This window comes from Camelina sativa, chromosome 16 (assembly GCF_000633955.1).
Source record: "Camelina sativa cultivar DH55 chromosome 16, Cs, whole genome shotgun sequence".
NCBI classification, from domain to species: Eukaryota; Viridiplantae; Streptophyta; class Magnoliopsida; order Brassicales; family Brassicaceae; genus Camelina; species Camelina sativa.
The window spans coordinates 13,785,702-13,799,415 of record NC_025700.1 but is presented as its reverse complement, the minus strand read 5'-3'; the positions used below and the strand labels follow the sequence as shown (position 1 = coordinate 13,799,415).

Genomic DNA, 13,714 nt, shown 5'->3' with positions numbered 1-13,714 from the left:
TTTTTCTTTCGCTTATCTCATATATGACCACCCAATGACCAATCTATCCCTGTCTCAAATTCGTTTTTTAGAAAAGACTTAGCGAAGACTTTTAGAGTCAACTAACAAAGCCATTTGGTTATAAACAAGGAAAAAAAAAAAAAAAACTCCTCTCTATTTCCCTGGCTAAATAATTTTCTCTGCTCGTAGTAACAAACACCAAATCCAGAAGACAAACTGGTCATAAATCTACAAATCATGTATTACCCCATCAATTCTTGTTTAATTTTCCTCTTCACCTTAATCTACCATATTCCCTATGCTTCAAGTAAACAAGAATATGGATGGTGTGAGACTACTCAGTTTCAGTGTGGGAGCATCACCGCCGGTTTCCCCTTTTGGGGTGGAAATCGTCCTGAACCTTGTGGTCGTGCGTCGCTGGAGCTTCACTGCAGAAGCAAAAACGTCACCTCTTTAAGCATCTCAAACCACGAGTACAATGTTTTCAATATTAATTCCACATCTCGTACTGTTAGACTTGTCAGAGCTGACCTTTTACGTCCTTTTTGCTCCTCTACATTCAATACCACAACCTTGCCTCCCGAAATCTCTGAGCTTTCACCAAGCTACAAGAGCCTCACCATTTTCTATCACTGCAACCCTAGTTTTCATTATGTTTCCAGTTATACATGTCCTCAGAGAGGTGTTATCTCAGCGTATCAAAACCCTATTTATCAAAGATCCTGCCAAGAAAAATTCACCGTAAACGTTCCTAAAACATTCGTTCCAGAAAAGAAAGAGTTGAATATGACTCATTTGGAAAGTGTTCTAAGAGAAGGATTTGAGGTTATGATGAATACTGATGAGATGACGTGTGAAGGATGTTCTTCCTCACGTAAGTTTCACTTTTCTTCTTTCTTAATTTTCATTGTCCAAAAAGACCAAACATAGCTTCATTTACTGCAATTCTTACAAAACCAAAACAGTACTGTTTAGTTTTTAATTTCCCTTCAATATAACTGAAACAGAGGAGAGCACAATAATCATCAATTTGATTGTGTCTTATACTCTTTGTGACCCCGTCTTGTGTTTTATCAGCTATTGAGAGTTACGAGCGCTGCAGTCAACCATTTCCTTGCGGCAATCAGGGAAGTCTCTTGTACCCTTTCTGGGTCCGTAGCAGAGAAGACTGTGGCCACCCTGACTTCAAGCTTGATTGTAGCAAAGGATTCGCCGAGCTTAACCTCTCCTCCGTGAAGTTCAGAATCTTAGAGGCTAACAATGTCTCTCATGTCATAAAACTCGCCACATTGGATTATTTCGACAATCTGTGTCTCCAACACCTAGAAAATGCGAGATTCCCCGAAACCGTTCTTCCACTCGCTTCTCGCACCAAGATGTTAACAATTTATTACGACTGCCAAAACTTGTCATCTAATAATGATACTAATGTTTACATTGGAGATGCTGTTTGCGGGAATTATGAAGACGCTAGGCGTAGGCAAGTGAAGTCATCCCTTAGCGTTCATATTTTTATTTTTAAAACAACAATTTTTCTAGGAAAATTGTTTTTCATTAACCAAAACGACATAATTTTTTTTATGTTGTGCAGATTTAGACCGAGCACACATTACTATGTGACGAGAAACATCTCGTCTCCTTTACCCGACTTGGGGAAATATTGCAGCGGACAAGTCAGTATTCCTGTGTCTGGATCGGCTTTGAACACAATGCGTCTAGATAATCTACAGGGAACTCTTGCAAAGGGTTTCGAGGTTCAACTTAATCAAGACTGTTCAATGTGCCTAGAAACTAAAGGTGCTTGTGGCTATAATAAGACTTCAACAGAATTCGTCTGTTATTGTAAAGATGGGACCTATGGCTATAAATGTGGCTCTGGAAAAAAAAGTCATGGTACACCATTCTCTTCTCTGAGTTTGTTCTTCACTTTTCTTTCCGGCCAAGATCAAGTTTGGTTCCATTCTGACAAATTTTACTTGTTCAATGGTTGTACAGGGGCTTTGAACAAAGCAATTCGCATAGGTTAGTTTGCAGACCTGAGAGATTTTGAACTCTTTTAGACTCCTCGATAAAATAAAATAAAAAGTAATTAACACCACAGTTGTTGTTTTTCCTTTTTGTAGTTGCGGGTTCAGTAGCAGGAGTTGTTTTGTTCCTGGTATTATTAACATTGTTTCTCCGTTTTGTTCGGATGAGAGAAACACGACAAAGACATCAGAAGCTGAAGGCTCTTATTCCACTCGAACACTATACTTACGCACAAGTGAAGAGAATTACAAAATCATTCGCGGAAGTGGTTGGGACAGGTGGATTTGGAATTGTTTATCGAGGAACACTTAGTGACGGCCGTATGGTTGCGGTGAAGGTCTTGAAAGACTCAAAAGGAAATGGTGAAGACTTCATCAATGAAGTTGCTAGCATGAGCAAAACTTCTCATCTCAACATTCTTTCCTTGCTTGGTTTCTGCTCCGAAGGTTCAAAAAGAGCAATTATATATGAGTTTTTGGGAAATGGGTCCCTTGATAAGTTCATCTCAAGCAAGAACTCGGTCAATATGGATTGGGAGGCACTATATAGAATTGCGCTCGGAGTTGCTCGTGGTCTAGAGTACTTGCACCATGGCTGCAAAACAAGGATTGTACATTTCGACATTAAACCACAAAATGTACTATTGGATGACAACTTCTGTCCCAAAGTTTCGGACTTTGGTCTCGCTAAGCTATGTGAGAAGAAAGAGAGCATCCTATCTTTGCTAGACACAAGAGGTACAATAGGGTACATTGCACCAGAAATGATCTCCAGAGTTTATGGGAATGTGTCGCACAAGTCAGATGTGTATAGCTATGGAATGTTGGTTCTTGAGATGATTGGTGCAAGGAACAAAGAAAAATCTAATCAAGCCTCTTCTTCTAACACAAGTTCGATGTACTTTCCTGAATGGATCTATAGGGATCTTGAATTAGTAAAGTCGAGAAGGGATATTGAGAATGGAATCAACAACGAGGAAGACGAGCTAGCAAAAAAGATGACATTGGTGGGCTTGTGGTGTATTCAGCCTTCTCCACTAGATCGCCCACCGATGAACAGAGTTGTAGAAATGATGGAAGGAAGCTTGGATGCTCTTGAAGTCCCTCCTAGGCCTGTTTTCCAAATCCCCACAGTGGCTTTTCAAGGATCTTCAACATTTTCAGCGGATACCTCTGTTTACACGCAAGAATGATCCAAGAAGCCTCCTTGGAAAGTATCAAAGCACGAAAGCAGCGATACATATTTTCAAAAAAATATTCTTGTAAATGCTCTTTGTTGTTTGGTGGATAAGTTAGAAGGATGAAGACAAAGTATTTAGGATAAAGTGTGGTAAATGTTTACAAACAAGTTTCTAATTACACTCCAACGGAAAGTTTATTTTCCATGTTTGATCTCATTTCCCAAGAAAAATTTAAGGAATCGACGTTTAGGTGATATCAATCAACAAAGCCACAAGATTTTAAGAAATAGTATAAATCACCAATACTATTAATTCGTATGTAATTTTTTTTAGGAACAAAAAATAAAAGAACGTCCAATAACATTAACATCCAATACCACAACCTTGCCTCCCGAAATCTCTGAGCTTTCACCAATACTATTGTCCGAAGTCTTTGGCCGGTAGCGGTAAAGTCCTGATAAAATTAGTTATTGTCTCAAGTCTTTACGAGATAGGATATAAGAGATAGTATGGTAATGGTTAACCAGCAAGTCCCCTATCACGTCCCACTAATGATTTAATTTCATGTTTTGCAGAGCGGACAAATGCTCCAAGGCCCACTGAAGATTATTTTCCAATGTTTTACCTCATTTTCCAAAAACGTTTAGGTGATATCAGTGTTACTTCATTTGTAACGGCAACAATATTTAAAGATTATTGGCATTTTAGTACATTTTCTAAACTTAATTAGAAATGTAGTACACATACTATTTACAATTGGAGAATTAGTCAGGGTCTCACTTGTGAAATAAAATATTTGTGAGATAAAATTGTGAGAGAAAAAGAGAAATGAGATGGTGTGTACATGCGAGAGAGAAATAGAGAGTATATATATATATATATATTTGTCATCACACCCCATCATATCTATTTATTCAAATATTTTGGTAATATGACTTTTCAAAAAAAAATTTACATCTATACACTTAATAATGTGTAGAGACTTCTGTACACTAAATAAGGTGTGCAGATATCTGTACATTTAATAAGGTGTACGTGCATTCGTACACTTAATAATGTATACAGACACTTAATAATGTGTACAGACAGTCGTACACCTAATAAAGTGTACGAATACAAAATATGTATATAATATATTTAAAATTATTAAACAAAATACATATCAAATTATAAAAATATATATTTTTTTGTATTTGAAATTTTTTTCTAAAAAAATTATATTAACAACTATTGAAATAATTATCACAATTTTTCAATCTCACAAATGAGTCCTACATAACTTTCTATCTCACCCTATAAATATTTTATACCTAAACGAGAATTATCATCACCAAATACATAACACCCACAGCTTACTCAAAACCATTAGATACACTTTCGAACATTGATTTTGAGCTTCGCATACTATTTGATTTGCTCTATATTCATGTTGTTGTTATAATTGTCTTATTTTCTGATTTTCAATTCTAATATTTTGACGTAGTGATGAGAGAATGGCATGACAGGCGTTGCAGCGGTTGACATGTGGGTGGGCGAACAGTGTGGCCACTATACTCAGGTTGTGTGGAGAAACACGAAGAAGTTGGATCTCCATAAATTTCACGGGTTTATGTAAAACAATTACACCATATGTTATAACGGATGTGAACAAGATGATATAGAACAAAGATAAACGACACAGATTTAACATGGTTCACCAACACTTTCTGTTGGCTACCTCCACGGACAAAGAGACAGATTTTATTACTGGAGAAAGTAAAGAGATTTCAGAATACATGGAGGCTTGGTTAACTAGAGTATATATAAGAAGATAAAACCCTAGTTAACTCTAATCTGATTTGGGCCTAAACTCATGGGCCCAATCCAATTCAAGTCATATCCAACAAATCTCCACCTTGACTTGAATCCTCCAAAACAGACAAATGTACCAGATGCACTAGTCATAGTGCGAGATGTACCAGACTTCTCCACCAGACAGATGTAACAGACAAACATACCAGAGTTCTCCTTTGCTTCATCAGATGTCCGATGCTTCGTCAAGCCAGAATGCTATATTAGATGCCAGATGCTTCGCCGAGCCAAAATACTATATCAGATGCCAGATGCTTCGTCAAGCCAGAATGCTATATCAGATGTCAGATGCTTCGTCGAGCCAGATTGCCCCACTGGGACTACACGCTCCATCAGGAGCCTAATGCCTCTTCAGAGGCCTGCTGTCCTTTCAGGAACCGGTTTAGTGAACATATCAGCAGGACTGTCAGATGTCCCTATTTTCTTCACTTGAATCCGCTTATCATTTCTCAGAAAATGATATCTCACATCAATATGCTTTGTCCTTCATGATGGACCTGATCCTTGGCTAAACAGATCGCACTCAAACTGTCACAATACACTGTAGCCTGATCATGATGCAAACCCAGATCGCTGATCAATCCTTTTAGGCATATACCTTCCTTAGCAGCTTCTGTCAAAACCACGTACTCTGCCTCAATAGTTGATAACATCACAGTTGGCTGCAGAGTTGCTTTTCAGCTGATCACAAAATTACCCAAAGTAAACACATAACCAGTCATCGATCTTCTGCTATCTACATCTCCTGCATAATCAGAATCAGAATAGCCTGAAACCAGGCTCGGAGCCTCACCTCCATATATGAGGCCAGCATCAGATGTTCCCTTCAAGTACCTGACAATCCTCTTTACAGCTAGCCAATGCTCTTTTCCTGGTTGTCCCATGAACCTGCTCACAACACTGATTACATGTGCCAGATCTGGCCTTGTACACACCATTGCATACATCAAACTTCCCAGAGCACTAGCAGATCTTTCAATTTCTGTATATCACTCATCTGTTTGGCAGCTATCAGCATGTCGTCTACATAAAGTACCAGATAAATATAAGATTCTTCTCCCACCTTGTTGATGTAGACACAACAGTCATATACCTTCAACAAAGAAGTGATTCTTGTTTCAGAAATCCAAATGCTCCTACTACAGCTAGATGTTCCTTCAGCAAAGAACATGCTGCTGTTTCAGAATCTAGATGCTCCTACTAGAGCCAGATGTTCCTTCAACAAAGAACATACTCCTGTTTTGGAAGCCAAATGCTCAAACGAGTAAAACACTCATACGAGTTAAAAACTTAAACGAGCTAGAAGTTCCAGCGAGCCAGATGCTCCAATGAGCCAAATGCTCAAACGATTCAGATGCTCAAAAGAGCCAGAAGCTCCAACGAGCCAGATACTCAAACGAGCCAAAAAAAAACTCCACTAGAAGCTAGAATTCCTCGTTGAAGTCAAATACTTCTTCAGAATACCTCACTTAGGCTAAATTCTTCTTCAGAAAACAGAATGCCTTACATAGGCCTACTAATCCACCATGAGCCAGATGCTTTGAGTCTCTACAAAATCCTAGTAAAAGCCTTGTACACCTTACACATTCTTTTACACCTTTGTAGAGGTCTTCAGAGATTTCAAGTCACACAAGACGAACATACTCCACCTTGACGACGAAATCTCATTGACTTCAACTTCAACTCCTTGTTTGCTTTTGGGGAAACCTATTGTCTTCATCTAGAAATGAAAAAACTGGAGCAGATCCGAGTGACTGACTTGGTCACCATATCAGCTGCATTCTCAGACGTGTGAACCTTCTATAGTGAAATCACACCAGAAACTGATAACTATCTGATCTTGTGATATCTTACTTACTTGTGCTTCTTCCTACCATGATACACTTGATTCTTAGCTAGACATAAAGCACTCTAACTATCACAGTGTAGCTGAACTCCACCTTGCTCAACACCTTAGGAGCCTGCTTTTTAGCTTCCGATGTAGTCTCATCAGAGACCGTCTGTCCCACCAGGGGCGTGTCTGATGCCTTTTCAAAAAAACAAGGTCGTACGTCCCTTCATGGACTATCTTCGCTATAAAAGGGCATGTTGCCTCTTCAGAGGCCTTTGTACATTAAGGGACCGTATGCCCACCAGGGGCTTGCTATCCCTTCAGAGGCTTGATGCTTTATTAAGAGCCTGACGCCCCCTCAGAAGCTTGACGCTTACAATATTCTTAAAACCAAAACTTTGTGTGTGTCCAACTCCAGTTCTTCTTGTTAGGTGAAAAACGATACTGCAAAGAGTATCCTCAAAACCAAACCTCTGAGTTGGTTCAACTCCAGCTCTTCTTATTTGGTGTAAAGCAATATTGTAACGTTTACTCTCAGATGGTGTATTTCCTGTTTGGATAGGTTATGCTGCACCAAAGTTTGTATGTAGCTCTTTGCTCTGTTCGTGTTGCTGTAAATCACCTTTCAGCTCCACCTTTTTACCAGAGCTACCATTCCAGAGCATACGCCCCGCTCTCTCTAACAATGACTGATTCGTCTGTTCAGCTACACCCTTCTGCAGTAGTGCGCTCCTGACTGTGTGATGTCGAGCAGCCTCTTCATCCTCACACACCTGATTGAACTTCGATGAACACAATTTCAGACCATTGTCTGTCTGCATCCTGTTGATCTTCTGACAACACAGAAAGTCTTCCACCAGCAAAATTTTCATCCATCTTTCACTCATATAACCAAGCTTCATATGCCACAACTTAGTCATATCCTCCCTGTGAACCTCTAAAGATGCAACATTCGTATAACCTGTAACTGTGAATCCTTGTAGGATATACAAGGTACCACATATGACACCCTTCAGAACCACATCAGAACCTTGAACGACTTTCAGACTTCTGTTTGCACTAGGAAGTTTGAGATCTTTGCTGTAAAGCAAGCTCAAAAACATCAAATTTTTCTCCACCGACGACACATTTCTCACGTCGTTCAGTATGCTGAATCTACCATCATGTATCCTGCTGAGAACCATTTTCTCCTTAAACACATATGATAGATATGTGTTTCCATCAACAGCCAGAGCAAAACTCTGTTCAGACATGGTGTCATCTTCTGTTACAGCTACAAACTCAGATTGTTTTCTCCTTTGAAAATCTGACGTCCTGTGTTCTTTCTCTGTGTAGTACTTACAGAATTCATCTAACTTAGGACCCTTAGAAAACAGATTACACCTTCTGTTCTTCTTTCTATTCCCCAGTTCTTTATAGCCTCTAGCTAAAAACTCAGAGGTTTGATTCTCTGTAACTGTATCAACCGTCTGATACTTACTCAACCAGATGCCTACCACGGACCAGATGTCCAACAAAGACCAACTGTTCAACACAGACCATATGCTCAGTATGGGTATGTCTATCAAAGCCTTGATGACCCACCAGACTAAATCACCCATAGAGCAAAACATCCATTGAAACAGATGCCCTATCTTGGACCTGAAACTGAAATCGTTTCTCCCAGAATTCTTGTCGATCTTCATGTTCTTCACACACATCTCTTCACCAGATTATAATTGCGGAAATTCCCAAAACATTAATTTCCACGAAACTTCTTCTGCACGGATTTTGCACGAACCTTCTTCTGCACGGATTTTTCACAGAACTAGTTTCTGCACGAGATTTACACGAAACTTATTCAATCTGAAAAACTCACGAACGCAGAAAAAACGAACCTTGTGCACTGACATGAATTTTGCACGGATCTGAAACGGCCCGAAATTCGCACGAAGACCACAGAGAGAAAAACCTTGTGCTCTGATACTAGTTTGTTATAACGGTTGTGAACAAGATGATATAGAACAAAAATAAAGGACACAGATTTAACGTGGTCCACCAACACTTTCTGTTGGCTACCTCCACGGACAAAGAGACAGATTTTATTACTGGAGAAAGTACAGAGATTTCAGAATACATGGAGGCTAGGTTAACTAGAGTATATATAAGAAGATAAAACCCTAGTTAACCCTAATCTGATTTAGGCCAAAGCCACCTCCTACTGCTTTCCAGTCTCAAGCTGTGATTCCCGATCCAAACTCAATTTTGATGGCTCAAGGAAACTTTCAGAAGCCAATGTTCTCATTGTTCTCGAGTTGGTCACACTGCAGACAAGTGTTACAAGATCCACAAATATCCGCTAGGTCATCCAAGATCTAAGAAGAACAATTATGTTGGAAGTACAAACTTGGCAAGTATGAGTCAGATTGAGAATCAAAAGGATTAAGTGGGGACAGAGGTGAATGATGAAAAGTCAAATGATCAGCTCCGATAGATGATTTCTTACCTCAGTGCCAAGCTTCAATCTCCCAGTATCACTTCATGCCCTGACAAAGCTATAGCCTCGACTTCGAATTTTGTACCTTCTATCTCACAGATATCTGGTACTTTCCTTTCTTTATATGATTTCACTTTCAATGACATGCAAACATCTTCTATACCTCATGAAACTGAGTTGTATTTTAGAGCTTGGGTCATAGATTCAGGAGCTAGTCATCATGTTACTCATGAAAGAAATCTTTATATAGAGTACCAGGCCTTATGTAGAACTTTTGTTAGATTGCCAAATGGTCAAACAGTTAAGATAGAGGGAAATGGTTATATTCAACTTACTGATGCTTTGTCTCTTTATAATGTGCTACGTATTCCCGAATTTAAATTTAACTTGCTAAGTGTTAGTGTTATCACTAAATCTTTGAAGTCTAAAGTGAGTTTTACTTCTGATGAATGTATGATACAAACTCTTACTCAGGACCTAATAATTGGGAACGGTAGTCAAGTCCCAAATTTGTATGTCTTGAACTTGGATAAGTCTCTTGTTAATGTGTCTTGTTTTGCTTTTCATGGTAAGTGTGTCTGCTCTACTTTAAAAGATAATTCTGAAATGTGGCATAAAAGGTTAGGAAATCTATCGTTTGCTACGATAGAGTATCTCTCTGATGTTTTACTGTTTTCTAAATTAAATATCAATAAAAGTAAAGTTCATTGTCGTATTTGTCATTTGTCTAAACAAAAACATTTACCTTTCAAATCTTTGCATCATATAAGTGAAAAAGCTTTTGAATTGGTTCACATTGACACTTGGGGTCCGTTTTCTGTTCCAACCATTGATGGATATCGTTATTTCTTAACAGTAGTTGATGATTTTAGTCGAGCAACTTGGATATATATGCTGAAACAAAAGTCTGATGTTTTACATGTCTTTCCTGGTTTTATTAGAATGGTAGAGACTCAATATAATACTAAAGTGTGTTCTGTGAGATAGGACAATGCTCATGAATTGAAATTTGCTGATTTTTATCTAAAAAATGGAATTAAATCTTTTCATTCTTGTCCTGAAACTCCTGAACAAAATTCTGTGGTTGAAAGAAAGCATCAACATTTGTTGAATGTAGCCAAGTCTCTTATGTTTCAGTCAGGTGTTCCTCTAGAATTTTGGGAAGATTGTGTACTAACGACAGTTTTTTTAATCAATAGATTACTGTCTCCTGTCATAGATAATAAGTCACCCTTTGAAAAATTAACTAGTAAGAGTCCTGATTATCATAGTATAAAAGCCTTTGGTTGTTTATGTTATTGTAGTACTTACTCTAAGTCTAGAAATAAGATTGAACCTAGGGCTAGAGCTTGTATATTCTTAGGATATCTATCAGGTTACAAAGGTTATAAGCTACTAGATATAGAGACATACTAAGTTTCTATTTCAAGGCATGTCATTTTTTATGAGTTTATCTTTCCTTTTGCATCATCTAATATCTGAGATGATGCAAATACTTTCTTTCCTCATATCTATCAGGTTACAAAGGTTATAAACATTCATTCATCTTCTGATGTTTCTTATACCACTGATGAGACATCTTTCATGGTTTCTTTTCCTTCTGAACCTAAACAGACTCGGCAGAGAAAACTGCCTTCCCATTTGCAAGACTTTCATTGCTATAATAATATTCCTACTATAACTAAGCATACAAACACATCTCCTTATCCATTGGCAAATTATATTTTTTATTCATATCTATATCAGCCTTTCTGTGCTTTTATAAATGCCATTACAGAGTAGAAAATTCCTAAAAACTATTCAGAGGCTCGGCTGGAAAACTTATGGGTTGATGCTGTGGGAAAGGAGATTGGTGCTTTTGTACGGACTCAGACGTGGATTGTTGGTGAATTGCCTCCGGGTAAGATTGTTGTAGGTTGTAAATGGGTATTTACAATCAAGTATCATGCAGATGGAAGTATAGAGCGATACAAGGCTCGTTTGGTGGCAAAGGGCTATACTCAAAGAGAGGGAATTGACTTTGTTGAAACATTTTCACCGTTGTGAAGATGGCAACGGTAAAAATGGTCCTTTCTCTTGCACCTAAAATGCAGTGGTCTTTACATCAGTTAGACATATCTAATGCATTTTTGAATGGTGACCTCGATGAGGAAATATACATGAAGTTGCCACCAAGTTATGCTGAAATTCAAGGAGAAACCGTCTCTCCTACTGATGTTTGTCGTTTACATAAGTCTATATATGGCTTAAAACAAGCATCTCGACAGTGGTTTCTTAACTTCAAGACTACTTTGATAGGTCTTGGTTTCGAGACATGTCACGGTGATCATACTCTGTTAGTCAAAGAGACGCGGGACCACTTTCTTGCTGTCTTGGTGTATGTTGACGATATATTAATTGCTAGTATGGATGCTGCAGCTGCTGGCCATTTGCGAGATTTGTTGAGTTCTCATTTCCATTTAAGGGATCTTGGTCCTCCAAAGTTCTTCCTTGGTATTGAATTGCTAGAAGTGATGCAGGTATTACTCTTACTCAGAGGAAGTACGTTCTTGATCTCTTGGAAGAAACAGGTTTCTCGGACTGCAACCTTCCCCTATTCCGATGAAGCATGATCAGCAAATGTCGTTAATAGGATTGTTTAGAAGAAATCTAAGGTGGTACTCGAGGAGATTGAACCAGGTTCTGACTCTCTTGATACTTCACCAACTCCTATACATTTATCTATTGTTGAGAGTGCACTTCTTCTTGATGCTAAGCAGTATAGGAGGTTGGTAAATTGCAATATTTGACCATTACGGCACCAGATATTTGTTCTGAGGTGGCCAAATTGGCACAATATTGTTCGGCTCCACGGAAGTCTCATCTTCAAGATGCTCACAAGATCCTGCGATACTTGAAAGGGACCATTGGACAAGGACTTTTCTACGGTAAAGAGAATGACAAGATCGCGATTTTTCTGATGCCGACTAGGGTGCTTGTCCTGACAATAGAAATTCAGTGACAGGTTTTGCGATCTTTCTGGGTCAATCATTGATATCTTGGAAATCCAAGAAACAACAGATGGTCTCGAAGAGCTATGCAAAATCTGAATACAGAGCGATGAGCAAAGCTACCAAGGAGTTGATCTTGTTCACATACATTTTGAAGGCATTGCGGATTCCTTTTTCTTATCCAGCTTATTTGTATTGTGACAACAAAACAGCTCTTCACATTTCTATTCATTTCGTTTATCATGAACGGACTAAACACATAGAGATGGATTCTCATAAGGTTCGAGAGGCGATCGCAGATGGTGTTCTCAAGACTATGTTTGTGCGGACAGACAATCAGTTGGCTGATGTTTTAGCAAAGGCTCTTCATCCAGCTCCTTTCAGGGACAATATTCGCAAGATGGGAGTTATCAACATCTACTCACCTCCATCTTGAGGGGGGGGGTATTAGAAGTGTTTGATTAGGCTGGTACAATGTGTTTTGGTTAAGCTTAATAAAATAAATTACCGGTTTAAATTAGTTCCGGTTTACTGTAAATTGTTGTATATAGATAAACATTGTAAAGTTTGTTATATCAATTAAGGAGAAAATCATTTCACAAAATCTCTTTGCTCATGAACTCTATTAAATATCACGATAATTTATATCACTAAGCCACATTTTTGTATTTGTTGTATGAATTTGGTAATTTTGATAGGTTGAGAAAGTATCAGCACAACATCTTAGATTGGTGGAAGAAACACGTTTTTTGAAAACATGAGAGAGGAAGAATATGATATGTTTTTCTACAACATTTCTTCGTCTGGTTGTTTTTAAATTTGGAATTGATAATGCATAGAGAATTCCCACTATGGTTGTGACTGTTAAGATTTGACTGAGTCACATAGGAATATATTTAGGAGGGCAGAAGAATTATGAACAGAGAGGAGATGACATCAAATAAGTAGAAGAGAAATGGAAAAAGACAAAGAGGACAAGAGATATAGTGAGTCGGATTTGTCCGCTAGTGAGTCGGACAAGAGATATAGTGAGTCGGATTCTTCCCATACATCGATTACCTGCAGAAGAGACAAAAAAATGTTTAGACATTGATGCTAATGGTAATCATTTGTAGAGAATAGAATTAAAAAAAGGTAGAGGAACTGTTTACTGAGACGGTAAGACGTTGAGAATTTTTACTTCTGCTGACGTGGCAAGGCGACACATAAGGCGATCTAGGGTTTCTGACTTCTCTTCCACGCATGCTAACGACGGCGGCAGATCATGGCTCCTCTGGGGCTGGTGTGGGGTTGGATGACCGGTCTGTTAACGGTGATGTAGTTCAAGGGCAGAAGGGTTATGCTATGACTTTTTCTGC

The 13,714-nt window shown here is 38.5% G+C and overlaps 1 protein-coding gene across 1 annotated transcript; it reads left to right on the top strand.

The window, feature by feature from the left end:
* Positions 277-3,417, top strand: LOC104750489 (LEAF RUST 10 DISEASE-RESISTANCE LOCUS RECEPTOR-LIKE PROTEIN KINASE-like 2.7; the record flags this gene model as incomplete). The annotated part of the gene is given in 5 exon segments (XM_010472289.2): positions 277-874; positions 1,078-1,480; positions 1,592-1,893; positions 1,996-2,022; positions 2,124-3,417. Coding segments are annotated over 5 exon segments (2,427 nt in total), but the record flags the coding sequence as incomplete, so codon positions are not given.